The sequence below is a fragment of the Solenopsis invicta genome, chromosome 13 (assembly GCF_016802725.1).
Source record: "Solenopsis invicta isolate M01_SB chromosome 13, UNIL_Sinv_3.0, whole genome shotgun sequence".
NCBI lineage: Eukaryota > Metazoa > Arthropoda > Insecta > Hymenoptera > Formicidae > Solenopsis > Solenopsis invicta.
This window is the reverse complement of record NC_052676.1, coordinates 6,434,827-6,462,285: the sequence shown is the minus strand read 5'-3', so window position 1 is coordinate 6,462,285 and position 27,459 is coordinate 6,434,827. Positions and strand designations below refer to the sequence as shown.

General features: G+C 27.3%; 5 protein-coding genes across 22 annotated transcripts; 2 read left to right on the top strand and 3 right to left on the bottom strand.

Annotated features, from left to right (window-relative positions):
• LOC105204172 (myb-like protein U) lies at positions 1 to 3,020 on the bottom strand. 4 transcript variants are annotated; one of them, XM_039456435.1, is made up of 6 exons: positions 2,866 to 3,020; positions 2,579 to 2,788; positions 1,422 to 1,874; positions 1,075 to 1,311; positions 750 to 912; positions 203 to 362 (listed from the first exon to the last, which is right to left on the bottom strand). In XM_039456435.1, exons 1-4 carry the CDS (start codon positions 2,876 to 2,878, stop codon positions 1,277 to 1,279), a joined length of 711 nt encoding a protein of 236 aa, XP_039312369.1. In that variant the 5' UTR covers positions 2,879 to 3,020; the 3' UTR covers positions 203 to 362; positions 750 to 912; positions 1,075 to 1,276. The 4 variants fall into 4 exon arrangements, with proteins under 4 accessions (XP_039312368.1, XP_039312369.1, XP_039312367.1 ...); XM_039456433.1 differs by lacking the exon at positions 2,866 to 3,020 and having other exon boundaries at positions 203 to 384; positions 2,579 to 2,859; XM_039456432.1 differs by lacking the exon at positions 2,866 to 3,020 and having other exon boundaries at positions 2,579 to 2,859.
• Positions 3,021 to 3,398: 378 nt separating this feature from the next.
• Positions 3,399 to 7,509, top strand: LOC120359318. 4 transcript variants are annotated; one of them, XM_039456425.1, is made up of 4 exons: positions 3,399 to 3,554; positions 3,771 to 3,904; positions 4,468 to 4,667; positions 5,344 to 7,507. In XM_039456425.1, the coding sequence occupies exons 3-4, from the start codon at positions 4,511 to 4,513 to the stop codon at positions 7,431 to 7,433; spliced, it is 2,247 nt and encodes a 748-aa protein (XP_039312359.1). In that variant the 5' UTR covers positions 3,399 to 3,554; positions 3,771 to 3,904; positions 4,468 to 4,510; the 3' UTR covers positions 7,434 to 7,507. The 4 variants fall into 4 exon arrangements, with proteins under 4 accessions (XP_039312359.1, XP_039312357.1, XP_039312358.1 ...); XM_039456423.1 differs by having other exon boundaries at positions 3,714 to 3,904; XM_039456424.1 differs by lacking the exon at positions 3,399 to 3,554 and having other exon boundaries at positions 4,453 to 4,667; positions 5,344 to 7,509.
• A 1,160-nt stretch (positions 7,510 to 8,669) lies between these two features.
• LOC120359319 lies at positions 8,670 to 12,783 on the bottom strand. 5 transcript variants are annotated; one of them, XM_039456428.1, is made up of 4 exons: positions 12,504 to 12,783; positions 12,274 to 12,407; positions 11,513 to 11,725; positions 8,670 to 10,835 (listed from the first exon to the last, which is right to left on the bottom strand). In XM_039456428.1, exons 3-4 carry the CDS (start codon positions 11,547 to 11,549, stop codon positions 8,746 to 8,748), a joined length of 2,127 nt encoding a protein of 708 aa, XP_039312362.1. In that variant the 5' UTR covers positions 11,550 to 11,725; positions 12,274 to 12,407; positions 12,504 to 12,783; the 3' UTR covers positions 8,670 to 8,745. The 5 variants fall into 5 exon arrangements, with proteins under 5 accessions (XP_039312362.1, XP_039312361.1, XP_039312364.1 ...); XM_039456427.1 differs by having other exon boundaries at positions 11,513 to 11,710; XM_039456430.1 differs by having other exon boundaries at positions 12,274 to 12,464; positions 12,624 to 12,783.
• Positions 12,784 to 13,156: 373 nt separating this feature from the next.
• LOC120359320 lies at positions 13,157 to 16,215 on the top strand. 5 transcript variants are annotated; one of them, XM_039456439.1, is made up of 6 exons: positions 13,157 to 13,312; positions 13,390 to 13,599; positions 14,529 to 14,765; positions 14,876 to 15,112; positions 15,275 to 15,437; positions 15,825 to 16,041. In XM_039456439.1, the coding sequence occupies exons 1-4, from the start codon at positions 13,300 to 13,302 to the stop codon at positions 14,908 to 14,910; spliced, it is 495 nt and encodes a 164-aa protein (XP_039312373.1). In that variant the 5' UTR covers positions 13,157 to 13,299; the 3' UTR covers positions 14,911 to 15,112; positions 15,275 to 15,437; positions 15,825 to 16,041. The 5 variants fall into 5 exon arrangements, with proteins under 5 accessions (XP_039312373.1, XP_039312370.1, XP_039312371.1 ...); XM_039456436.1 differs by lacking the exon at positions 13,157 to 13,312 and having other exon boundaries at positions 13,319 to 13,599; XM_039456437.1 differs by lacking the exon at positions 13,157 to 13,312 and having other exon boundaries at positions 13,319 to 13,599; positions 15,803 to 15,984.
• Positions 16,216 to 22,623: 6,408 nt separating this feature from the next.
• Positions 22,624 to 26,727, bottom strand: LOC105203261 (probable cytochrome P450 6a20). 4 transcript variants are annotated; one of them, XR_005576156.1, is made up of 6 exons: positions 26,571 to 26,727; positions 26,001 to 26,176; positions 25,285 to 25,651; positions 23,726 to 24,036; positions 23,444 to 23,608; positions 22,760 to 22,930 (listed from the first exon to the last, which is right to left on the bottom strand). XR_005576156.1 is itself a non-coding variant. In XM_039456671.1 (5 exons), the coding sequence occupies exons 2-5, from the start codon at positions 26,167 to 26,169 to the stop codon at positions 22,767 to 22,769; spliced, it is 1,011 nt and encodes a 336-aa protein (XP_039312605.1). In that variant the 5' UTR covers positions 26,170 to 26,176; positions 26,571 to 26,727; the 3' UTR covers positions 22,624 to 22,766. The 4 variants fall into 4 exon arrangements, 3 of the variants coding, with proteins under 3 accessions (XP_039312605.1, XP_039312607.1, XP_039312606.1); XM_039456671.1 differs by lacking the exon at positions 23,444 to 23,608 and having other exon boundaries at positions 22,624 to 22,930; XM_039456672.1 differs by lacking the exon at positions 22,760 to 22,930 and having other exon boundaries at positions 23,175 to 23,608.
• Positions 26,728 to 27,459: the final 732 nt, after the last annotated feature.

Sequence of the window (27,459 nt, the reverse complement as noted above, 5' to 3'; positions counted from 1 at the left end):
TAATTTCGTATACTTTTAATTCGTTGAATAACAATTCTAATCTTTTTATAAAAAAAAACAATTTTTTGAGAAACGGTATTTATAATTTAGATTATACAACTAAAGTATATCTCAATAAACAAAAATTAAAAAAAAATTATTAGACAACAAAGATATATATTAATAAACAAAAATTATAAACAAAAAAGGAAACGTATATGCATGACTTCTTTTTTTTCATAAAATTTTAAATTAAATGCTATAGAAAAATAATCATTCTTGTCTCTTGTTTTTTAGTCGATCCGTTGCGTGAGCTAACCAAATTTTAATAGGTGCGCTTACATCCCCCTCAGTGACATCCTTGAACTTGCTTCTTACAACACCTAAAATTATCATAGAACGTAACTATAGAACGAAAAAATAAATTAAAACTTTGATAATGTAAATACATTTTGTTGTTAAAATGTAATGAAATTCAAAGAAAAAATTAAGTATATAAAATTTTGTGTCATGCAAAAAATAAAGTTTGAACGTGTCATTATTAACAATTTTATAATATATTTCAAGAAATGTTTACTCCTTTAAATCTCGAAAAGCAGTATTAACATTTACATAAAAAATAGAATTTTTATTTTACTCATATGGAAAATAATTATAAAAATTAAAAAATGGCATTATCAAATATTTTGTAATATGTTAACAACTCTACTTTTACATAAATAAACGATGTTAAAATTTCAAATTTAAGTAAATTATAAGTCTATTCTTACCATATATTATTTTCCATAAAATCAATGTTTCAAATCTCTGTTTGTTTTCTTTTTGTCCAGTCCAACTGAATTTTGTAGCTACTTCATTTGTAAACAATGTTGTCATAATTCTCGTAACGGTTTTTTTCATAGTACTTTGTGAGTTGAAATAAAGTGCCGATTTCTGTAAAAAAAATAAATTTTGATAACGGATATTTACAATGATATACCAATTACATTTCCAAAAAAAGTGGAAATACTGTAAAACTTAAAAAAATGTCCAAATTTTTCTAGATAAGTAAAAAATATACAAGTATTATTGGATAATACGTTTATCTATACTTACAACTTGGTTTTTAAATGTCTCATCATGTTTTAATTGCTGTTCAATATCTCTTACGTCATCGAGACTTTTCATGGGGAATTTTTCATCCAAGATTTTGTTGTCAGTATCATAAATCTGATTTTCCAATTGTTGAGAAGAATTGTGCAGTTTCTTTAACAAACACTCGCAACTCTTTAAGCGATTAGTAATATCTATCAAACTACTAATCATGAATTTTTTGAATTTTTTTTTCTGTTTCTGGAAAAAAGTTAATATTTGAAAAAATTTTTAATTACTTATGAAAACAAAATTTTAAGTTATATAATAAGATTTGTTATACAATAATATTCTAAACATGAAATTTTTACCCGTAGCTTTTTTATTTCTGTTATATGCCAAACTTTTACCCGTAGCTTCTTGACTTTTGTTACATGCCAAATTTTTTACAACAGAGTTATTACTTGTATTTTTCCGAGGATTTGAATTGTTTGATTTGTGATACTCATCAATGTCTTCTTCAATCTCACTATTGGAATCTAATTTATTTGTGTCAATGTAATCCATATTTAAACTGGACACAGATATAATTTTTGAAGTTGGTGGTTCTGGATACGTCAATTGTGAAGGTTTATTTTTTTTTGGCAATTTTGCAGCAACAGAAGCATCTTCATTATCAGAAGCATTATCTTCAGATTCAGAAGTTAAAGTTTTCTTACAGCGTAATTTTCTTTTACGTTTATTTTCTTCTTCATCTGAAGCAGTATTAATGTCGGATATTTTCTCTGCTAATTTTTCCTTTTCTCGAGCCCTTGTATAAGTTTCTTTTTACCAAAAAAAATTATTTATTGTTATAATTATTTACAAATAAATAAAGTAGCGTCAAGTAATTATATATAATCATATATGAAATATAATCACTTACGAAAAGCATTTTATGTAAGTTACGTATTATAATTTTATATACAGGGTGTCCCAGACCAATGTATAAAGATTATCACGATGAGGAGGTATAATGCTTCTGATAAGTAATATAATTATAATAATTATATACAATTATGTACCGTAATTATGTATGGTCGTATATCATCTATAATTCTTATATAATGGTATATAAATGATCCTATATGATTATATATAAATTTGTTTTCCCGGGATTTTATTTAATTGTAAAATTAAAAATTAATATATTCTAATGATGTTCTGCAAAATTAGATTTCTTTACTCAAATAATAAATATTAATTGTTCAATATTAAAGCTCTATTATTTTAATATTACTGCTTAAGTACAAAATTAAATATAACTACAAGAGTTTACTAGATTATTTTTTGACAATTATAAAGAGTGATATTTCAGAAATAATATTTATATAAATCAATGATTCAGCATAGAATATGCATGATTAAAATTAAGAATTAAACCAATAATTAAATTCACGTTAAATTAAATTAATTTTACGGCCGAAATTATTGCAAGTCTAAATAAAGGTATACATAATTTAAGAATAGATAATGGGTAAATACAAACCTGCTGTTCCATATCTACATTCTATCTCGTATTTTTCCCATTCTAAGTTTACTTCGGCACAAGATTTAATTAAATTCATACGTTGTGCTATATTTATATCAGATGGCCAATATGTATATTTCTTGTCATTTGTTAACCATTGTTTCGGTACTGTAACTAAGCCATCCTTCAGTAAAACTATGTAAAATTTGTCATTTTTCTGTACTTTTTCTGGAAACAAATGGTAAAAATGTACGCACATGCTAACATTTTGCTTCTTAGGTTATTTTATGCAATGTGGTACTTACCTATGACACTCATAATGCTAATTAATTATAAATACGTGGAAAAGTATTTCTAGACTTTTCCTTTGTCGAACGGAATTTCACTGTGTACTACTAATGGCTCTGGCAGATCAGCGCGATTTGCGACACGCGACGTGCGATTATCCAATAGGCGTACGTCTTTTCAAAAAATTGTAAACGCCTATTGGATAATCGCGCGTCGCGTGTCGCAAATCGCGCTGGTCTGCCAGAGCCATAAGTAGCCTATGCTGAACAACGTGTGTGCTGAGCAGCCAATGTAGTGTTGCCTTTACCAGCCATGCGCCGGCCGCGCTGTCCATGGAGGGGAGCTAGCAGTAATGCCGTTGAGGCGCCAATTTGCAGCCATCGAGTGCAGAAGGAACAGCACCCGCGGCATTCTCTCTCCACCAGCGGGTGCAGTTTCTTCTGCACTCGGTGGTTCAAATTGGCGCCTCAACGATATCACTGGGAGCTAGTCCCCTCCATGGACAGCGCGGCCAGCGCATGGCTGGTAAAGGCAACACTACACTTGGCTGCTCAGCACACACGTGACACACGTTGTTCAGCACAGTTCAGCATAAGCTAGTTAGTAGTATGTACACAGTGAAATTCCGTTCGACAAAGGAAAAATCTAGAAATACGGTGCCACGTATTTATAATATCTAATGCCACGTGGTCACATGTTCTGCAGCGTAGGCTAATTATAATAGTAGTACATTAATAGTAATTAAGTACTGTAATGTAATCAATTAGCATTATGAATGTCGTATTGCTAAGTACTACATTGTATGAAATAGTCCAATAAGCAAAATGTTAGCAGCATGCGCACATATTTTTATCATCTTTTTTAGAAAAAGAAAAAAGCGACATATTTTACATAATTTTATTGAACAATGGCTTGATTATAGTACCGAAACAATGATTAACTGATGACAAGGAGTATACATTTTGGCCATCCGTTGTAAATACAGTACAAAGTATCAATTTAATTAAAAGATTTTGAAAGCAAAATTAATTCAAATCAATTTGCATTATAAGTGTCGTAAGTATATAAGTACTACTATAGTACATATAGGTATAATTGTAATATAATAATTATAATATAATAATTATTTATGACATGTAAAATGGATAATCGCACTAGCGTTTATCCATTATTCTCGTTTTCATAACAAGATCATAACATAATCTCAAAAATGTAGATTTTAGTTGAAATAAATAAAATAGTATATTAAAATAATGAAAACTTCGTAGTTTCAAATTTAAATAATTATAATGCCAAGCAAAAATTTATCCCTTTGAGAGTATATTTCTTTCTTTCTAATAATAAGACAAATATGTTGTTGATATTTTGTTTATCACATTGTTTTTAAAACATATAAATGTAAATGATGAATTTTTTATCCGATTATTTAAATTTGCGGACAGCGCGGCGTAAGTATTTAAATTTGCAACCACAAAGTTTCAATTTTTTTGATATTAAATTTGCTATTTTATTTATTTTAAGTAAAACTTACATTTTGGAAATTACATTATGATTTTGTTTTTACAATGAAATCTCACTCTCTTAACATTTTAATTTAATATTAGATAAAAATGTAACAGGATAACGTTTTGTCAATTGAGTATATATTGCCGGATAACTTGTATGATGTCGAAACGTTTTAAAAAACACATTTCGGAATTGAGTAATCGTCAGTTCCGCCGTCGCATAACAAGTGAAACGGAAAAAGTGATGAGATGTATTTTCGAGAACATAAAAGATAATGATGATTATGATGATAGAGATGAAGAAACAAGAAAAGGTATAATTTTTGCAATATTATTTTATTGTAAAATTATTTGTATTATGTATGAAACAATTTATTTCATCCTATGGAAGTGTTATTTTAAAAAGAAAATTATATTAAAATTATTTGTATTAACAAGCAATTAAAACATTTTTATTTTGTAATAAAAGTAACACAATTATTAATAACGTTTTTCTGCAATTATTTAACACAGAATAAAAATTTATACAATTTAATGGTATTTTTATACATTTATAATTATTGTATCAGAAAATACTGATTTTAAATGTTATAAATATGCAGATAATATATAAAATATTTTAATTTCTTATTACATAAATATTATAGGCATCTTAAATATTCCGGAAAGTTCATGAAGTTTACTTCAATATTAAAAATATTTTAGTGAAAATATTTATATATCATGTAACATGTATTATTTTAGCACAATATATTTCAAATAAGAAGTATAATGTAGAAAAGCAATATTAATTTAAGTGTTTTATTTTAAAATATTTATAAAAAATATTTTTATGATATTAAATATGTTTTGAAATATTCTCACAATATCTTGTATAATATTATATTTTTGTAATATTGCTTAAATGTTGTATTACATTTTGCAATATTATGCGCTATTATGGATGCTAAAGAATTTATTAATTGTAATCCATTATTATATTTTTTTCAGAATTGCTCGATTTGTACGAAGAACAATGTACTGTTACGACTGAATCATTACATAGACCAGGCTCTTCTAAACAAGATCCATTTGATAGATTTTTACAGCATCAGAATCAATGTGAAAATAAATTCGAAGAAATAGTAGATATATTTGATGAAGAAAATTGTCATATTGATATAAATTGTCTAGATTCGGATGATAATCCAATTGATTCAGATATTGAATGCTTTAATAATACAGATGATACAACAGTAGTGACACCATATCTTCCTGAATACGAAAATGTGATGAGTGAAACGGAGTGTTCTACAAAAGAGCATAAAAATAAAGAGATCGAGAATACAAAAGAATTTTTAAGAAATTGGAAACTGAGGAATAATATTTGTCATACAGCTGTGACTGAGTTGTTACATCATTTCAAATTGCACTCTTGTTTTCAAACTTTACCAATACAATCAAAGACATTGATGAATACTCCTCGCAATAAAGTAAATATCATATCCATGGTACCAGGTAGATATATACACATAGGTTTACAAAAAGGAATTACAGAAACAATTTTAAATACAAACAAAGAATTATTTCTCAGTGGAATAGAAATATCAATTTTCATAGATGGTATTCCGTTATTCAAATCAAGTGCATCATTGTGGCCTATTGTAGGTTCTGTAAAAAATACTAGTGATATTTTTCTTATTGGAGCTTATTACGGTCCTGAAAAGCCATATGATAGTAATCTTTATTTAAGTGCTACTGTAAATGATATTAAAGATGTATGTCAAAATGGTATAACAATTGAAGGATTACATTATAACTGTCGAATTGTTTCTGTTATAGCTGATGCACCAGCAAAATCATATATTTTAAATGTCAAAGGTCACTGCGGATATTATAGTTGTACTAAATGCCATGTAAAAGGCAAATATGCTCATAGGCGCGTTTATATGTTAAATAATCATGAACAATTGCGAAATGATTTTGAATTTAAAAATAAAACTGATCCTAATTATCATTTAGGGCATAGTATTTTGACAGACATTCCGGATTTTGATATTGTTAATCAAATTCCTTTGGAATACATGCACTTAATATGCCTCGGTGTTATGCGTAAACTCTTATATTTATGGTTAAGTAAATCAAAACAACCATATTCTTTAAATGCTCAAAGTATACAACGTTTATCCGTTTTGTTTGAAAACATTGCATCGTTTGTTCCTAACGAATTTTCACGTAAACCTCGATCGTTACAATTAGTTAAATATTTTAAAGCAACCGAATACAGATTATTGCTTTTATATACCGGTCCTGTTGTTTTAAAAAACATTTTAGATAAAAATTTGTTTAACCATTTCTTGGTTTTACACGTATCTGTACGAATTCTGTGTAGTGATGATTATAGTCAGTACATCGAATATGCAGGTCAACTGTTAGAAAAATTTGTGGATGCAATGCCACATTTGTATCATGAATCTTTTGTATCGCATAATGTACATGGATTGATACACGTTATACAAGATGTAAAAACATTTGGACCATTAGACAATTACAGTGCATTTAAATATGAAAATTTTTTACAGCATCTAAAACGAGTAGTCAAAAAGTATGCGCAACCTTTAGAACAATTGTATAATCGGTATCATGAAATTAAATCTAACGTGAAAAGGACTGATTATCGTACAACTAAACTTGTAGTCAGCGAATCGCAAAATACTTATTGTATTTTGCCCAATGGAAAAAGAGCACCTTTGTATACAGAAGCTATTTCAATTAATTATCGTTTTCGAGTAAATACTATTAATGATAATTGTTGTATATTGACAAATGGAGACATTGTACAAATAACAAAATTTTCTTACGACTTTGAGAAGGAAGAATTAATCATTTGTGGGAAAAGATACGAGCGAAAAGATAATTTATTTACAATCCCATGTGAATCTTCTTTACTCCAAATTTATGTGGTTTCTCAGCTTTCGCAAGAAAAAATGTGGCCATTGAACAAAATTAAAAATAAAATGTTCGTATTACCGTATAAAAACAAATTCGTTGTATTACCATTGCTGCATAACGAACATAATACAGAGAAATTTATTTTGTAATATGTATGTTGTAATAGGTATATAATATGTATAAAATTTGTACATTTGTATTAAAATAAAAATATTGGAATATATATTTTATGGCATATTATTATTTATTGTAATAAAAAATTTTGATTAAACAATTTATTAAATAAAAATATTTTAAATATAGATTAATTTTCATTAAAAAAATAAAATCTGATATCCCAGGAATGTTATATGAACGTCAATTTTGGACCAGAATAATATTCTAAGAACATTTTTTTAATATTTCGCGGATATTAAAATAATATTCCACGGATATTAAAATAATATTTCACAGATGTTAAAGTAATATTCTACGGATATTAAAATAATATTTCGCGGATATTAAAATAATATTCCATGGACATTAAAATAATATTTGTAAAATATTATATGAAGTGGACATATAACATCCACAGAATAGTCCCAAGATATTAAAAAATATTATATCATATTCTCGGAATATTACAATAATATTATTTTAATTTTTAATAATATTCATATAATATTCCAGGAATATTATGCGCTTATAGGGGTATTAAAGAAATAGTGCAATCCATTTTAAATAATATTCCTAAAATATTATATAATATTAATACTAAGTGGTTATAAATCTACTCCAAGGGGACTATTACGGTTCTTAAAACAAAATAAACATTATTAAAATGAGTAAATTTACTAGAATATTTATAACTTCATTAGTCAACTAGTGAAGTTGCTCACTTTTGTAAGAACCGTAATAGCTCCCCAGAGAGTCGATTGTGTCCCTATAAGCGCATAATATTCCTGGAATATTATATGAATATTATTAAAAATTAAAATAATATTATTGTAATATTCCGAGAATATGATATAATATTTTTTAATATCTTGGGACTATTCTGTGGATGTTATATGTCCACTTCATATAATATTTTACAAATATTATTTTAATGTCCATGGAATATTATTTTAATATCCGCGAAATATTATTTTAATATCCGTAGAATATTACTTTAACATCTGTGAAATATTATTTTAATATCCGTGGAATATTATTTTAATATCCGCGAAATATTAAAAAAATGTTCTTAGAATATTATTCTGGTCCAAAATTGACGTTCATATAACATTCCTGGGATATCAGATTTTATTTTTTTAATGAAAATTAATCTATATTTAAAATATTTTTATTTAATAAATTGTTTAATCAAAATTTTTTATTACAATAAATAATAATATGCCATAAAATATATATTCCAATATTTTTATTTTAATACAAATGTACAAATTTTATACATATTATATACCTATTACAACATACATATTACAAAATAAATTTTTCTGTATTATGTTCGTTATGCAGCAATGGTAATACAACGAATTTGTTTTTATACGGTAATACGAACATTTTATTTTTAATTTTGTTCAATGGCCACATTTTTTCTTGCGAAAGCTGAGAAACCACATAAATTTGGAGTAAAGAAGATTCACATGGGATTGTAAATAAATTATCTTTTCGCTCGTATCTTTTCCCACAAATGATTAATTCTTCCTTCTCAAAGTCGTAAGAAAATTTTGTTATTTGTACAATGTCTCCATTTGTCAATATACAACAATTATCATTGATAGTATTTACTCGAAAACGATAATTAATTGAAATAGCTTCTGTATACAAAGGTGCTCTTTTTCCATTGGGCAAAATACAATAAGTATTTTGCGATTCGCTGACTACAAGTTTAGTTGTACGATAATCAGTCCTTTTCACGTTAGATTTAATTTCATGATACCGATTATACAATTGTTCTAAAGGTTGCGCATACTTTTTGACTACTCGTTTTAGATGCTGTAAAAAATTTTCATATTTAAATGCACTGTAATTGTCTAATGGTCCAAATGTTTTTACATCTTGTATAACGTGTATCAATCCATGTACATTATGCGATACAAAAGATTCATGATACAAATGTGGCATTGCATCCACAAATTTTTCTAACAGTTGACCTGCATATTCGATGTACTGACTATAATCATCACTACACAGAATTCGTACAGATACGTGTAAAACCAAGAAATGGTTAAACAAATTTTTATCTAAAATGTTTTTTAAAACAACAGGACCGGTATATAAAAGCAATAATCTGTATTCGGTTGCTTTAAAATATTTAACTAATTGTAACGATCGAGGTTTACGTGAAAATTCGTTAGGAACAAACGATGCAATGTTTTCAAACAAAACGGATAAACGTTGTATACTTTGAGCATTTAAAGAATATGGTTGTTTTGATTTACTTAACCATAAATATAAGAGTTTACGCATAACACCGAGGCATATTAAGTGCATGTATTCCAAAGGAATTTGATTAACAATATCAAAATCCGGAATGTCTGTCAAAATACTATGCCCTAAATGATAATTAGGATCAGTTTTATTTTTAAATTCAAAATCATTTCGCAATTGTTCATGATTATTTAACATATAAACGCGCCTATGAGCATATTTGCCTTTTACATGGCATTTAGTACAACTATAATATCCGCAGTGACCTTTGACATTTAAAATATATGATTTTGCTGGTGCATCAGCTATAACAGAAACAATTCGACAGTTATAATGTAATCCTTCAATTGTTATACCATTTTGACATACATCTTTAATATCATTTACAGTAGCACTTAAATAAAGATTACTATCATATGGCTTTTCAGGACCGTAATAAGCTCCAATAAGAAAAATATCACTAGTATTTTTTACAGAACCTACAATAGGCCACAATGATGCACTTGATTTGAATAACGGAATACCATCTATGAAAATTGATATTTCTATTCCACTGAGAAATAATTCTTTGTTTGTATTTAAAATTGTTTCTGTAATTCCTTTTTGTAAACCTATGTGTATATATCTACCTGGTACCATGGATATGATATTTACTTTATTGCGAGGAGTATTCATCAATGTCTTTGATTGTATTGGTAAAGTTTGAAAACAAGAGTGCAATTTGAAATGATGTAACAACTCAGTCACAGCTGTATGACAAATATTATTCCTCAGTTTCCAATTTCTTAAAAATTCTTTTGTATTCTCGATCTCTTTATTTTTATGCTCTTTTGTAGAACACTCCGTTTCACTCATCACATTTTCGTATTCAGGAAGATATGGTGTCACTACTGTTGTATCATCTGTATTATTAAAGCATTCAATATCTGAATCAATTGGATTATCATCCGAATCTAGACAATTTATATCAATATGACAATTTTCTTCATCAAATATATCTACTATTTCTTCGAATTTATTTTCACATTGATTCTGATGCTGTAAAAATCTATCAAATGGATCTTGTTTAGAAGAGCCTGGTCTATGTAATGATTCAGTCGTAACAGTACATTGTTCTTCGTACAAATCGAGCAATTCTGAAAAAAATATAATAATGGATTACAATTAATAAATTCTTTAGCATCCATAATAGCGCATAATATTGCAAAATGTATATACAACATTTAAGCAATATTACAAAAATATAATATTATACAAGATATTGTGAGAATATTTCAAAACATATTTAATATCATAAAAATATTTTTTATAAATATTTTAAAATAAAACACTTAAATTAATATTGCTTTTCTACATTATACTTCTTATTTGAAATATATTGTGCTAAAATAATACATGTTACATGATATATAAATATTTTCACTAAAATATTTTTAATATTGAAGTAAACTTCATGAACTTCCCGGAATATTTAAGATGCCTATAATATTTATGTAATAAGAAATTAAAATATTTTATATATTATCTGCATATTTATAACATTTAAAATCAGTATTTTCTGATACAATAATTATAAATGTATAAAAATACCATTAAATTGTATAAATTTTTATTCTGTGTTAAATAATTGCAGAAAAACGTTATTAATAATTGTGTTACTTTTATTACAAAATAAAAATGTTTTAATTGCTTGTTAATACAAATAATTTTAATATAATTTTCTTTTTAAAATAACACTTCCATAGGATGAAATAAATTGTTTCATACATAATACAAATAATTTTACAATAAAATAATATTGCAAAAATTATACCTTTTCTTGTTTCTTCATCTCTCATCATAATCATCATTATCTTTTATGTTCTCGAAAATACATCTCATCACTTTTTCCGTTTCACTTGTTATGCGACGGCGGAACTGACGATTACTCAATTCCGAAATGTGTTTTTTAAAACGTTTCGACATCATACAAGTTATCCGGCAATATATACTCAATTGACAAAGCGTTATCCTGTTACATTTTTATCTAATATTAAATTAAAATGTTAAGAGAGTGAGATTTCATTGTAAAAACAAAATCATAATGTAATTTCCAAAATGTAAGTTTTACTTAAAATAAATAAAATAGCAAATTTAATATCAAAAAAATTGAAACTTTGTGGTTGCAAATTTAAATACTTACGCCGCGCTGTCCGCAAATTTAAATAATCGGATAAAAAATTCATCATTTACATTTATATGTTTTAAAAACAATGTGATAAACAAAATATCAACAACATATTTGTCTTATTATTAGAAAGAAAGAAATATACTCTCAAAGGGATAAATTTTTGCTTGGCATTATAATTATTTAAATTTGAAACTACGAAGTTTTCATTATTTTAATATACTATTTTATTTATTTCAACTAAAATCTACATTTTTGAGATTATGTTATGATCTTGTTATGAAAACGAGAATAATGGATAAACGCTAGTGCGATTATCCATTTTACATGTCATAAATAATTATTATATTATAATTATTATATTACAATTATACCTATATGTACTATAGTAGTACTTATATACTTACGACACTTATAATGCAAATTGATTTGAATTAATTTTGCTTTCAAAATCTTTTAATTAAATTGATACTTTGTACTGTATTTACAACGGATGGCCAAAATGTATACTCCTTGTCATCAGTTAATCATTGTTTCGGTACTATAATCAAGCCATTGTTCAATAAAATTATGTAAAATATGTCGCTTTTTTCTTTTTCTAAAAAAGATGATAAAAATATGTGCGCATGCTGCTAACATTTTGCTTATTGGACTATTTCATACAATGTAGTACTTAGCAATACGACATTCATAATGCTAATTGATTACATTACAGTACTTAATTACTATTAATGTACTACTATTATAATTAGCCTACGCTGCAGAACATGTGACCACGTGGCATTAGATATTATAAATACGTGGCACCGTATTTCTAGATTTTTCCTTTGTCGAACGGAATTTCACTGTGTACATACTACTAACTAGCTTATGCTGAACTGTGCTGAACAACGTGTGTCACGTGTGTGCTGAGCAGCCAAGTGTAGTGTTGCCTTTACCAGCCATGCGCTGGCCGCGCTGTCCATGGAGGGGACTAGCTCCCAGTGATATCGTTGAGGCGCCAATTTGAACCACCGAGTGCAGAAGAAACTGCACCCGCTGGTGGAGAGAGAATGCCGCGGGTGCTGTTCCTTCTGCACTCGATGGCTGCAAATTGGCGCCTCAACGGCATTACTGCTAGCTCCCCTCCATGGACAGCGCGGCCGGCGCATGGCTGGTAAAGGCAACACTACATTGGCTGCTCAGCACACACGTTGTTCAGCATAGGCTACTTATGGCTCTGGCAGACCAGCGCGATTTGCGACACGCGACGCGCGATTATCCAATAGGCGTTTACAATTTTTTGAAAAGACGTACGCCTATTGGATAATCGCACGTCGCGTGTCGCAAATCGCGCTGATCTGCCAGAGCCATTAGTAGTACACAGTGAAATTCCGTTCGACAAAGGAAAAGTCTAGAAATACTTTTCCACGTATTTATAATTAATTAGCATTATGAGTGTCATAGGTAAGTACCACATTGCATAAAATAACCTAAGAAGCAAAATGTTAGCATGTGCGTACATTTTTACCATTTGTTTCCAGAAAAAGTACAGAAAAATGACAAATTTTACATAGTTTTACTGAAGGATGGCTTAGTTACAGTACCGAAACAATGGTTAACAAATGACAAGAAATATACATATTGGCCATCTGATATAAATATAGCACAACGTATGAATTTAATTAAATCTTGTGCCGAAGTAAACTTAGAATGGGAAAAATACGAGATAGAATGTAGATATGGAACAGCAGGTTTGTATTTACCCATTATCTATTCTTAAATTATGTATACCTTTATTTAGACTTGCAATAATTTCGGCCGTAAAATTAATTTAATTTAACGTGAATTTAATTATTGGTTTAATTCTTAATTTTAATCATGCATATTCTATGCTGAATCATTGATTTATATAAATATTATTTCTGAAATATCACTCTTTATAATTGTCAAAAAATAATCTAGTAAACTCTTGTAGTTATATTTAATTTTGTACTTAAGCAGTAATATTAAAATAATAGAGCTTTAATATTGAACAATTAATATTTATTATTTGAGTAAAGAAATCTAATTTTGCAGAACATCATTAGAATATATTAATTTTTAATTTTACAATTAAATAAAATCCCGGGAAAACAAATTTATATATAATCATATAGGATCATTTATATACCATTATATAAGAATTATAGATGATATACGACCATACATAATTACGGTACATAATTGTATATAATTATTATAATTATATTACTTATCAGAAGCATTATACCTCCTCATCGTGATAATCTTTATACATTGGTCTGGGACACCCTGTATATAAAATTATAATACGTAACTTACATAAAATGCTTTTCGTAAGTGATTATATTTCATATATGATTATATATAATTACTTGACGCTACTTTATTTATTTGTAAATAATTATAACAATAAATAATTTTTTTTGGTAAAAAGAAACTTATACAAGGGCTCGAGAAAAGGAAAAATTAGCAGAGAAAATATCCGACATTAATACTGCTTCAGATGAAGAAGAAAATAAACGTAAAAGAAAATTACGCTGTAAGAAAACTTTAACTTCTGAATCTGAAGATAATGCTTCTGATAATGAAGATGCTTCTGTTGCTGCAAAATTGCCAAAAAAATAAACCTTCACAAAACCTTCACAATTGACGTATCCAGAACCACCAACTTCAAAAATTATATCTGTGTCCAGTTTAAATATGGATTACATTGACACAAATAAATTAGATTCCAATAGTGAGATTGAAGAAGACATTGATGAGTATCACAAATCAAACAATTCAAATCCTCGGAAAAATACAAGTAATAACTCTGTTGTAAAAAATTTGGCATGTAACAAAAGTCAAGAAGCTACGGGTAAAAGTTTGGCATATAACAGAAATAAAAAAGCTACGGGTAAAAATTTCATGTTTAGAATATTATTGTATAACAAATCTTATTATATAACTTAAAATTTTGTTTTCATAAGTAATTAAAAATTTTTTCAAATATTAACTTTTTTCCAGAAACAGAAAAAAAAATTCAAAAAATTCATGATTAGTAGTTTGATAGATATTACTAATCGCTTAAAGAGTTGCGAGTGTTTGTTAAAGAAACTGCACAATTCTTCTCAACAATTGGAAAATCAGATTTATGATACTGACAACAAAATCTTGGATGAAAAATTCCCCATGAAAAGTCTCGATGACGTAAGAGATATTGAACAGCAATTAAAACATGATGAGACATTTAAAAACCAAGTTGTAAGTATAGATAAACGTATTATCCAATAATACTTGTATATTTTTTACTTATCTAGAAAAATTTGGACATTTTTTTAAGTTTTACAGTATTTCCACTTTTTTTGGAAATGTAATTGGTATATCATTGTAAATATCCGTTATCAAAATTTATTTTTTTTACAGAAATCGGCACTTTATTTCAACTCACAAAGTACTATGAAAAAAACCGTTACGAGAATTATGACAACATTGTTTACAAATGAAGTAGCTACAAAATTCAGTTGGACTGGACAAAAAGAAAACAAACAGAGATTTGAAACATTGATTTTATGGAAAATAATATATGGTAAGAATAGACTTATAATTTACTTAAATTTGAAATTTTAACATCGTTTATTTATGTAAAAGTAGAGTTGTTAACATATTACAAAATATTTGATAATGCCATTTTTTAATTTTTATAATTATTTTCCATATGAGTAAAATAAAAATTCTATTTTTTATGTAAATGTTAATACTGCTTTTCGAGATTTAAAGGAGTAAACATTTCTTGAAATATATTATAAAATTGTTAATAATGACACGTTCAAACTTTATTTTTTGCATGACACAAAATTTTATATACTTAATTTTTTCTTTGAATTTCATTACATTTTAACAACAAAATGTATTTACATTATCAAAGTTTTAATTTATTTTTTCGTTCTATAGTTACGTTCTATGATAATTTTAGGTGTTGTAAGAAGCAAGTTCAAGGATGTCACTGAGGGGGATGTAAGCGCACCTATTAAAATTTGGTTAGCTCACGCAACGGATCGACTAAAAAACAAGAGACAAGAATGATTATTTTTCTATAGCATTTAATTTAAAATTTTATGAAAAAAAAGAAGTCATGCATATACGTTTCCTTTTTTGTTTATAATTTTTGTTTATTAATATATATCTTTGTTGTCTAATAATTTTTTTTTAATTTTTGTTTATTGAGATATACTTTAGTTGTATAATCTAAATTATAAATACCGTTTCTCAAAAAATTGTTTTTTTTTATAAAAAGATTAGAATTGTTATTCAACGAATTAAAAGTATACGAAATTATGAATAAAGATTTTATTTGATGAAAGTAATGAAATTTATAATTTTTTCCATTTGTCCATATATCCTTCATACATAGTAGCGATTACCTATCACATAACTTAATTGTTATAATATTAAATAATGTTAAATAATATTACTCTTTAATTTTCAGAATATCATTATAATATTAAATAATATTAAATAATGATACTTTATAATATTGAGAATATCATTATAATGTTAGATAATATTTAAATATTATTAATAATATTAAATAATATTACCTTTTAAATATTCAGAATATCATTATAAAATATTTTTTTTCTCAAATAATATTTTAATAACATTAAATAATGTTATTTATTTAATATTATATGGAGTGGACATATAATATTCATATAACAATCTAATCATATTCCAGGAAGATTATTTAATATTATTTAATATTATTGGTATATTCTTATATTATTCATTTAATATTCTAAGGATATACCAAGAATATTATTTAATATCAAATAATATTACGCGCTTATAGGGATATTTCTACACAAAACAGCCGTGCACATTCAAAGTAACAGCACACACAGTTTTTTATAGTACTGGTATTGTGATACAATTTGAAGCAATTAATATAATTTGATAACATTGATATGTACGTTACCAGTACGATATCGAAACTATTAAGAATCACAGCGTGCTTCAGTCCTGCCTTTGCACGTTTAATTGTCTGGGCAAGTACTGCACTGTTATTACTATATCAGTAACTGAAGATATTTTATCAATTTTTGATATAGTAATCAGTTTATGAAAGCACTTTATCAGTTCTTTTTTTCAAGGATGTCGCTCATAGGGTAATCTCATTATGCTTGGCTCGTACCAAGGCCATGGTTCTCATTTTCAAGCGTTCTCATAAAGAGTGACTGTCAGTCAGAATGCATTGTCGTTGCTCGATTTCCTCGCACCTGTATACCTCGAATTATTAGGGCTTATTCAATTTTGATGGTAAACATCCATTCGACGGCCACTAAGAGAAGTCTTTACTGTCAGGAGTGGTTAATTCGATATTAACCATGCAAACATTCAGACAGAGTGTCTTTTTGGGCAACGATCTTTTCGGGCTTCTGATTGCGATCTTTTTTTGTTTTTCTTTTTTTTTCAATTCGTGATACTACTTTTCGGAACCATTTCCTCTGGGTCGATCGAACTCACAGAATGATTTGTTTGTTTTTTTTGTTTCTTATTTTATTACTTATTCATTTGTTTTTTACAGTTTTTCTGGGAAAGGGGGATCTTTATATAATATGCCTCTAAACTCTAAATCAATATTACATATTCCGGCTTCATGACTGTGTTTCAAGTCCAACGAATATGTGAAGTGCAGTTTGAATAGATTGAAGATTGTAGAATTAAAAAATTATTATTGCGTACTAAGAACCGCTGTGACTGACATAAGCTTATTAATCTTATGTTTTATTTGTTTTATCGATAGACAAGTATGTCTTCTAAAACCCGGCAACTTAATGCTAAGCACGAATTTTTGATTAGTCGCTATGTCTTTGCGGAAAACATAATAGGTAGTTATACATTCAATAATATAAGAAATAGAAAATAAAATATGTAGTCAGTATTTAACAACACGAGAGCAGATTTGAGACATTTTATGTCAGCAGATTCAAAGCAGACGGAGAGGAACTGTTGCTCATTTTGTTACCAACAAAATGATTTCCATTCATGGAAAATATTTTGCTTAATTATTTATTTTTGACAACATAGGAGCAACATGACGATAGTAGTAAAAGTTAATGATGTCTGTGCTTTTATCATGCATTTGTTCAAAATATTAAATATATTAATTATTCTATATGTGAAAAACTTGTTATAATTGTTTTAATGATAAACGTTTATATTTGCTGATGGGATTATGTTTTTGATATTTCCAATAACTAATTAAATTGAGATTATATTTAAATTTCGGGATAGCCTTTAGCAACATTTAACGGCGTGTGACATCTGAATCAGTACACAACACTATTTAAATTATTTTTTTATTATTTAGTTAATATTATTATAATTGTTTATTGTACAATTCATTATCAAAATAATAATTATTAAATACTTATTTTACATTAATTATTTATTTTTAATAGTGATTCAGAAAAAATATTAATGTAATATTTATTTAACGTTTATTTAATATTTATGTTCTATTAATTATTTATTTAAAATAATGAATTTATTTAAAATAATGATTTGAAAATTATTTACAAAACGTTTAATCGACATTAATTTATTTTACATTAATTATTTGAACAAGATTCATTTAAATTCAATCACAATATTAAAAATATTTATTGAACATTAATTGTATATTTATCTTATATTTTTTTCATTGAATATTCATTTAAAGTAATAATTTCTTACAAACGTTATTTAAACGTTTATTTAATATTGTTTAGGTATTTATTTATCATGAATTATTTAATTAAAAAAATAATTTTAGCATTTAAATGTTTATTTAATATTAATTTTTTTACTTATTTTTCATCCGTAAAATTATATTTATTTATTATTTATATAACATTTAAACTATTCATTTTTTAATTATTGTTGATTTTAAAATTGATTTAAAAAACGTTTTAATAATATTTATGAAAATTAGCAAAAAATTATAACTTATACATACGTTTATATAAATGATACGCTTTTTATTTATCAATAATATGCACTCTTGAAGTATTTATAGATCATTACAAGGAATCAGTTCGCAGCAGTCGCAGAGGTCAAGCATCATTCACCGCGAATGTACGATTTGGAAAGGTGACTGGAAATTTCCGAAAGAAAGTTCCTGAAAAAAAACATCCATATTAAAACTAAAACTTTTTTAATGTAATAAGAGGCATGATTCCATTAATTTTAATATTTTCGAAAAACTTTTCTATTGCATAAAATATTTTAAAAATTTTTTTAAAATATATTGTTTTGCTCATTGGGTTAAAAAAAACGTTTTTTTAATAAACATTTTCTTTAAATGTTTAAAAAATATTTTTTTAACGTCAAAATAAACATTTTTTAACTAAAAAAAAAATATTTGACATTTTTAATGTTTTTATAAATGTTGTTAAATATGTTCCATAATTTTTTAAAAACACCTTTTTCTAAAGTTTACTAGAACGTCTCTAGATTTACTCATCGGATCCTCCAAATAATCTGGTTGTTTACTTTTTTGAAAACTTTTTCTTTTTTTGTTTTAACATTTTTTTTATTTATTAATTTACTGTAATAGTTGTATTATAGTAACTTGCGGTGCAATAATTCAAAGAGCTTAGTAGATGGCTGACTTACCAACGCCACATATTGTATAAATGTTAGACTATGGCGTCGATAAGTCAGTCATTTACTAGGCTCTTCGAATCATTGCACCGCACTCTACTTTACTACAAATACTATTTTATCACACGCCGGTTCTGGTAGAACATTCCATTCAAGTTCTAATAAAGTGCCTTTAGCTTTTGTTGCGAAAGCAACATGTAACTGACGATGAACGTTATTGTGAAGAAAGATGATTTTTCGATTACCTTTTTTTCCGTGGGTCTTGTTTTTAAATTTCTTTGCTCAGTCGGTACAGAAAGCGATTGTAGCGATCTACAGTAATCATTTATTAGGTTTGACTAATTCGTAATAGAACACGAGGTGAATAAAGATTATTCTTGGAGCAATATTATAACGTATAGAAATGATTCACAAGAGGAATTCCAATAAACATATAACTTATATTTTAAATGTTATTGTTGCTTCCAAAATATCTTTACCGACACTTAATAATAAAAAGATAATAAAATTACAATACAATTTTTGATAAAAAAGTATGTAGTTGTAATATACATTATTATTATACTAAAGCATAATGAATAGTATTAATAAGAAAACTAAAAACATTAAAAAAGTTGACAAGAACAAATACACATTAATGAACAAATTTATCTTTTTATACGATTTTTACTTTGACATCTTGTATTTTTGGAATAAATTAAGAGAAATGTTTTTAGTAAGAAGATAATTTTATCGTGGCTCGATAATAAGGTGTACATCATTTTTTGCTACGAGAATCGCTGATTTTTCATTGAAAGTAAGCGGAACCGGGTCCTGAAGTTAATCCTAAAGTTTTCTAATTTTGTCTGCGAAGAATATTATTGGTTGCTCTTGGAGCGGTATTCATTGCTTTATTCATTTCAACTGGCGCATTATCACATCTTTTCTTTATGCCGTGTTTTTTGATTCACGATTCCAGAAAATAAAAGTATCTGGATTTGATTATCACCACTTAAATTAAATTGCATTTTTATCGTCAATTATACCTTCGATATTGAATGACGATTATCACTCATTGGACATTGTTTTCCCATCCGGTATCTTCGATTATAGTCTTTGACATAGTATCGCAAGTTCTCATTTTCTTTTTGCTCATATTATCTACGTGAAAACTCACGTTCTACTCCATAACATTCAGACTTCCGTTCGAAAAGGCATTGTAATTGTCATTATGTCAAGCCGATCCGATCAATACATTGATTGTCGTATTTTCTTAACGTTTTTATCAATCTTTTTTGTGAAAGAAAAGAATCTTCTGAACGTTTAACGTTTAACTAGACTATTTTCTAATGCTGTTAATTTAACATTCTTTTTTATGGCTGCACATACATGATTATAAAAATAGCTTCTCAATGTATTAATAGATACCCAGGGAGAAACGATAAACGGATCGACGTCAAATCGACATCATTTTGACGAAATGAATTGAAATGAGATCAAATTTGATGTTTAGATTGATGTTAAAATGTTAAAATTTTGACGCTATTTGAAAGTCAATATCAACGTCTATACAACATTTAATAAATGATATTAACATCTTTTCGGTACTATATAATTCAAGGAGAAATAATCTATCAAATTAATATCGAAATGATTTTGACGTCAAATTGATGTCAATTTGACATCAATTCCGTTATCATTTCCCAGGAATCGTTTAATGGAGGGATGGAAAAAAAATCATGCCAGAAGTTAAAACATTTTATTAAAAATACATTTTATTAAAAAATATAATATAAAAAAAATTATAAATGAAATACCCTATTAATGAAATGCAATCGTATTGTATCCCTATGAAAAATGTGTGATAAAAATCGATTTAAAAAAAGTAATCCGAACTGATCGGGATTCCTGCATTGAAAATATTCGGCATTAAGAGCGATTTAAAATAAAATTAGAACCCAGATAGATTTATTAAAACAGAATACATTAATGTAAACGCAATAAATGTTTAGTTTACAAAAAAATATTCCTTGTATCTTCTTTGTAAAAAAAAGGATTTAAAAAAGATTAAATTTGAATTAAACATTTAATTTATGTACAAGATTAAATAATAATACAAATTGTTATTTACATGTAAAAATAATAAAATTTTATGTGAAACAGAGTTCCACACACACATCACGTTTGAAAAGAACAAGAACGAGTATTCGTCTCGAGGTTACAATAAGCAGCTCCTAAAAGTCTCACTGAATTATAAGCTGGGGAGTCGGCCGCAGTGGCATCTAGATATAACACCTGTGGCCGCATTCGATTCACGAGAAGATCCCCTGCTTTTTTGGCAGTTAATCAACAACTGTCAATAAAAAAAAATAGTTTTCGAACAATTTTACAAATTAATTAAAACGATTTACAATGTTATTTTATCAAAATAGCTTTTTATTTAAAAATAGCATGCAAGAATTGTCAGCGTTTTAGCGCATCATTTCTTGCTACTAATGTCAGGATTCCTAAACGTGGTCGCTGAGAATATTTAAGAGTCTTGTTGCGTTGATATTTATTGCTCACAAAATTCGCTCGTACAAACACGGAGAGAACTCGGTCCTTATGCCAACGTATTATAAATGAAGACTCGGCTTCTATTATTGCTAACGGTTATCGCTCGTGGATCGGCATACTGGAGACTTGGCTCCCTTATCAGTACTGATTCGAACGCAATAAAACTTGTGAAAATAAGAAAACTCGTGAACGCAAGAACGATTTGAGCTTTACGGCGTTTCTCGGCCTATATATATATGGATCCGTGACCCTTGCGTGGGCCAATCTTACCCTTTCGAGGGTCATGTCTTGTCGACCGATGGCAGCCAATCAAGACTTGATCTGTCGCGCTCGTTCGGCGAGAGAATCGTGATTCTAATTTTGACAAAACAAGTCTTAATAAAACTAAATTAAGATTTTAAAAAGTTTTTATATTATGCATTACACTTAAATAATTTATAAAATTAGAAAAATAAAATCTTTCGAATTTTCTTGAATGTTTGGAAATTAACAGCATAGAGGTATATTAAATTAAAAAAAATATATATATAGAAATAATATTCATATATATATATATATATATATATATGTGTGTGTAAATACATATAATTACATACAATTATGTATAAATAGATATATAATTATATATTTAAATATGTACGGTCACATTTGATATATAATTGTACATAAAAATTTTTTTTTCGTGTAATGAAGTCAAGGAAAATATTGTTAGTTCATTCGTAAGAAGATGATAATTTTATCGTAGTTCAATAGTAAGGTAAACACCACTCTTCGGTGCAAGAATCGCAGATCTTTCACTGAAAGCAAGCGGCACCGGAGTTCGGGAATGAAGTTTGAATTTATATTTTGACAAAAGATATATGAGTCCAACTTTCGTTTGTAAATATCCAAATCGTGAACCTAAAAATTTAATTATATTTTATTATTAATATTGATGATACCAATGCAGGATATTTGAGAAATTTTTATATAAATTGATTAACAAGGACTTTTCAATTACAATCTTAATATTATTTATTAATTTTTATTAATATATGAAAGTAATATCAAAATTATACAAAATCATTTAAATATCTTTATAAATATTTTTGCAAATAAAAGAAAATGTGAGAGAAAAAGGTAGCAAAAAGCATTAAGTAGAATATCACTTTTAAACTAAATTTATAATTGATGTGACTTTAAAATACATAAATAAATTAAAAATATAAATATAAATATTGCTTGCAATCATATGATATTATCAGAATTGCAACAATTAAGCCTTCATTGTTTTAGCAGTTTGCTAGCAATATTTTACCAATTTTTAAATCATCAAAATTTATGTTGTTATTGTTTATATCATCCTAATAATTTATAAGATCATACAATTGTGCAAACGCTTTATTGCCGGAAACACAAGATAATTTTAATAACCTTGTTGTTAAACTGCATACGTGTATATTGTTGCCTGTGTTGCTCTAATGTGGATATACTTGAAATCATTGACGACAAATATAAAGCAAATATTATAGGTGTGGCGAACCAAAATCCGCCACCAACATACGCGCGCGCGCGAGCGCGCAGGCAAGCCTCTCTACTCTAATAAAATAAAATAATATTTTTCAAAATAATATATGTAATTTTATGATGGTAAAGTTATTAATTTAAAAATATAAGTATTATGTATATTAACATTATACGGTGGTTTTTTGTCACCTTTAGGATCAAAATCCTTCTCCACGTGTTCTATGAGCAAGCTCATCAAGTCAGGTCTGACGATACCATTAGCTTTTCTATATTCCACGGTGTCTCGAAATAAATTCATATAAAAATTGGTGACAGCTTGTACGCTGAACGGAAGAGAAAAGAAGTCCGTAACTTGCGGTGCAAACCTAATCAAGATGCGCTTAAAAAAATTTGAATCAAAAGTTGTCTTTTCCTGTGATGTACTTTGATATTCATTTGGTTTCTGAATACAGTTAGTGTTGACACCGAAAGCTGCTGACATGATAGAGTCTGATGCATATCTATTGAAAAAGTTAAAAATAATTATTAATAAATTTGATGCAAATTGCATTACATTTGGAAATATTAATATTAAACTAAATTGAAAATACATAGGAACAAATTCTTAGGTTTAACAAAAATATTGGCAAAGCAACAACAAGTGCGTTCGAAAGTTTAGAAATAAAAGTAGTGAGAGACTAAAAATATTCGCATAAAAGTGAGAGTATTTAAAAACATTATTATTTTTATACTTGTTATTTAATATTAAACAGGTATAAATAATATTTCTAATAATAGTTTAAAATCTATAAAATTTTTGAACCCAGGATAATTATATAAATACAATAAAAAATTAGAGTACAAATATAACACTTAATAACACAGTAAGACCAGTATTGTTCTTTGTTATAGTTTCCAAGGTGCCGCATGCATATTTTATACGTACAAAGTTTCAAATTTCTATGCATAGCAAATGGTAACTAACAAAACTATATTTTCATAATTTTCTTTTGTTTTTTACGTATACCAAATCGTGTTCATTACTCTTTATTTTGTCTGTATTTTCATTCTGTAAGAGAATTTTTTTATCCGTGTTTTCAATAAAAAGATTTATCAATCGGCGTATACAGATGACTCTAGTATCACCTTAAAGTGATACAGATGACTCTAGTATCACCTTTCATGCAACTTTTGTATAAAATATTTTTTTAGAAGTGCTTATTATTCGAGATACTTAAGGAGTCCGGGACTTTTGGACATCGCGTACAGTAATTAAAATATATTTTTGTATAAATATGTACATGTAAAATAATACGTTTTACTCATTTTTACATATGTGGAATAGTATCTACTAGAATAACTATTTCCACTTCCCATTTTTAAAACATTTATTTTAGCTTTTTAATTAACTTCTAAAAGATTGGGACCCGATATATCAACTTTTGAAGATTTAAGTGACTTTCAAAATGCTTTATAACTGTTATTTATAAAATTTTTGATTGCAAATGTTGTTTAATAGTTATTTTAGAAATATTAAACGCAACGGAACGATACAGAAAAAAATGTTATATCCTTCTCAAATAGAAACCGATACATATATCGATCATCGAGTGACATTGTGTACGTAGATCGATAGTTAATAAAGTTCTAAGTCTAAATCTATAAAAATTGTTCAAAAACGTGTTGGTCCTTAGAAGGTAAAGAAAGTTTCTAATTTTTGTATAAAAAAAAACTACGATTAAATAATGATTTCTTGAAAAATTATTTACCTTGTTAATATATCTCTCATTTCGACGGTATCTCTCATTTGAGCATTCTTCTCCAGATGCTTTGCGAGTTCTTCGCCACATTGCTTAACTATGACAAACATCTGCTTCATTTTTCCTGCAGTAAATGTTGGTGTCATCTTGGCGCGATAACGTAGCCAATTTTGCCCATTAAGAAACAAACGGTTGATCGCTGGATCAATAGTTTCGTTAGAATACAGTCCACGATCATGAAAAGACTTGAATTCCTTTGTCAATACCGTTCGCATAAGGTCGAGATCGGTGATTACCAAATTCGGTTTAAAAAATGCATACATTCCGAAACAGCGATGTTCCTTATATTTTTGGTAGGCATCTTGGAAGAATACGCCTGTTAAGAAAACATTTTTTTTAATTGAAGTTTGTAACTTTTGTTTTATGTAAAAATACTGTAAATATTAAATCAAGTACATAAAAATAAAAATAAATTTGTAACAAATATAAAAATAAATGATAAGTTATTATAAATTACATCCTAAATTAGCAATTACAATTTAATTAAATATAAAATCTAGTCAATACACTTGGGAATTAAGTGCATATAAAAGCTTAATTTACTTACTGCTAAATTTTGAGTTTGTTAGATATATATTTTTATTTGTTATTAGCATCAGATATCAATTTTCTAATTTCAATTCCAATTAATTACATAAATTAAATGTTTGGAAAATTGTACTTGCCTACTTGCGTTTTTTCAGTTACAAGAGGTAATATATTTCCAATTGGTACAATGGGTTTGATATAAAAAACCCCTTTCTTGTGCCAAAAATTATATATCACATATTTATAATAAATGTAAACAATACTCAGGATAATGATGAATGCTCCGATTAATTCTGCCAGTACCATCTTAAATCTATAATGTCACAATAAAAAATTTTGTTTTAAAGTGTTAATATTAAACAAGAGTTGATAGCAATATTAACTTCTATAGTTAACAACAATATAGAAAATTCATGTATAAATTGTAACTTATGATTCGCAATTCACTCTTGGTATGAGAATTTCGAAAATTTACCGTTCACGAGAAGACTGACAGATTAGAAGATGTTTTATATCTTATTAAATCACGTCAAACTGAAAAATTGACTGCGCATGCAGTTGCAAATTTGTTACAAAATTCTGGAAAAATTTGTGATTTATGTTTTTATGATGGATGCTGCTGTTAATTAAGTTAGTTTGATCACGTAAGTCCCAGCCAAAAGTTAATCACTCTTGTTATTTCGATAATTGAATTGATAAATACATACACGTAACGTCGCGTCAATGGAATTACGACTGCTCGCGAGTCGAAAAAACGTAGACGGAAGTGTGTTGCGTCTCAGCTTTACGGCTCTTGTGACGAATGACGACCACGAGTTGTCAGCTTATATTATAAAAGCATATTTTGATGCTAATTGAATGCAAAGCGTAATGAATACGGCAAGTCATTTTTGCAGAGCCAATGCGTTATTGAAACAAAACAAATTTGTAATCTACTTATACAGTACGCAGCAGCTCTCTGATGTGCTGTATGGGTATTGAGGTTTGATATTGCTACGTAAGGTTTGCGGTAAAAATTGCAAAACTTAATAAATCTAAAGGTTTGTGTTGAAACCGATAAAATTCAACATAAACGTTCATAGGAACTTGCTGAACAAAAATCCTGAAATCCTAGTTCTAAATTTAAAAAATTTTAAATGTTGTGTAAAAACCAGTTTTGACATAAGTTAACGATCACGTTCTTCATAATTTAGACTTAAGCCTCAAAAATTTTGCCACAGAAAGTCTCAATAGTCAATAGTGTCTCATGCCGTACGTTTCGGAAGCAGAACTAGGGCAAGGTCGCCTATTATGATATAAGTTCTTAATATGAGGTACAGAGGTTTCTACTACATTAATAAACGCGTGTAGTTAGTACTATCATAAGCTTATTACTCTTGGGATGAAATCCATTTGGTAGAAAATTTATTATTAAACCATGCGTGCAGTCGTTAAAAAAAAATTTTTTTTTAAGTCGGATGTTGGCAAGATTTATTGAAATAAGTCTTTAAATTTCGTTTATTATAAAATAAACAAATATTTAGTAATAAATTCTGCATGCGGTGATAGAATAAAGTCATGTTAATAGAAAAATCTGGGATGATTTGCTTAATTATA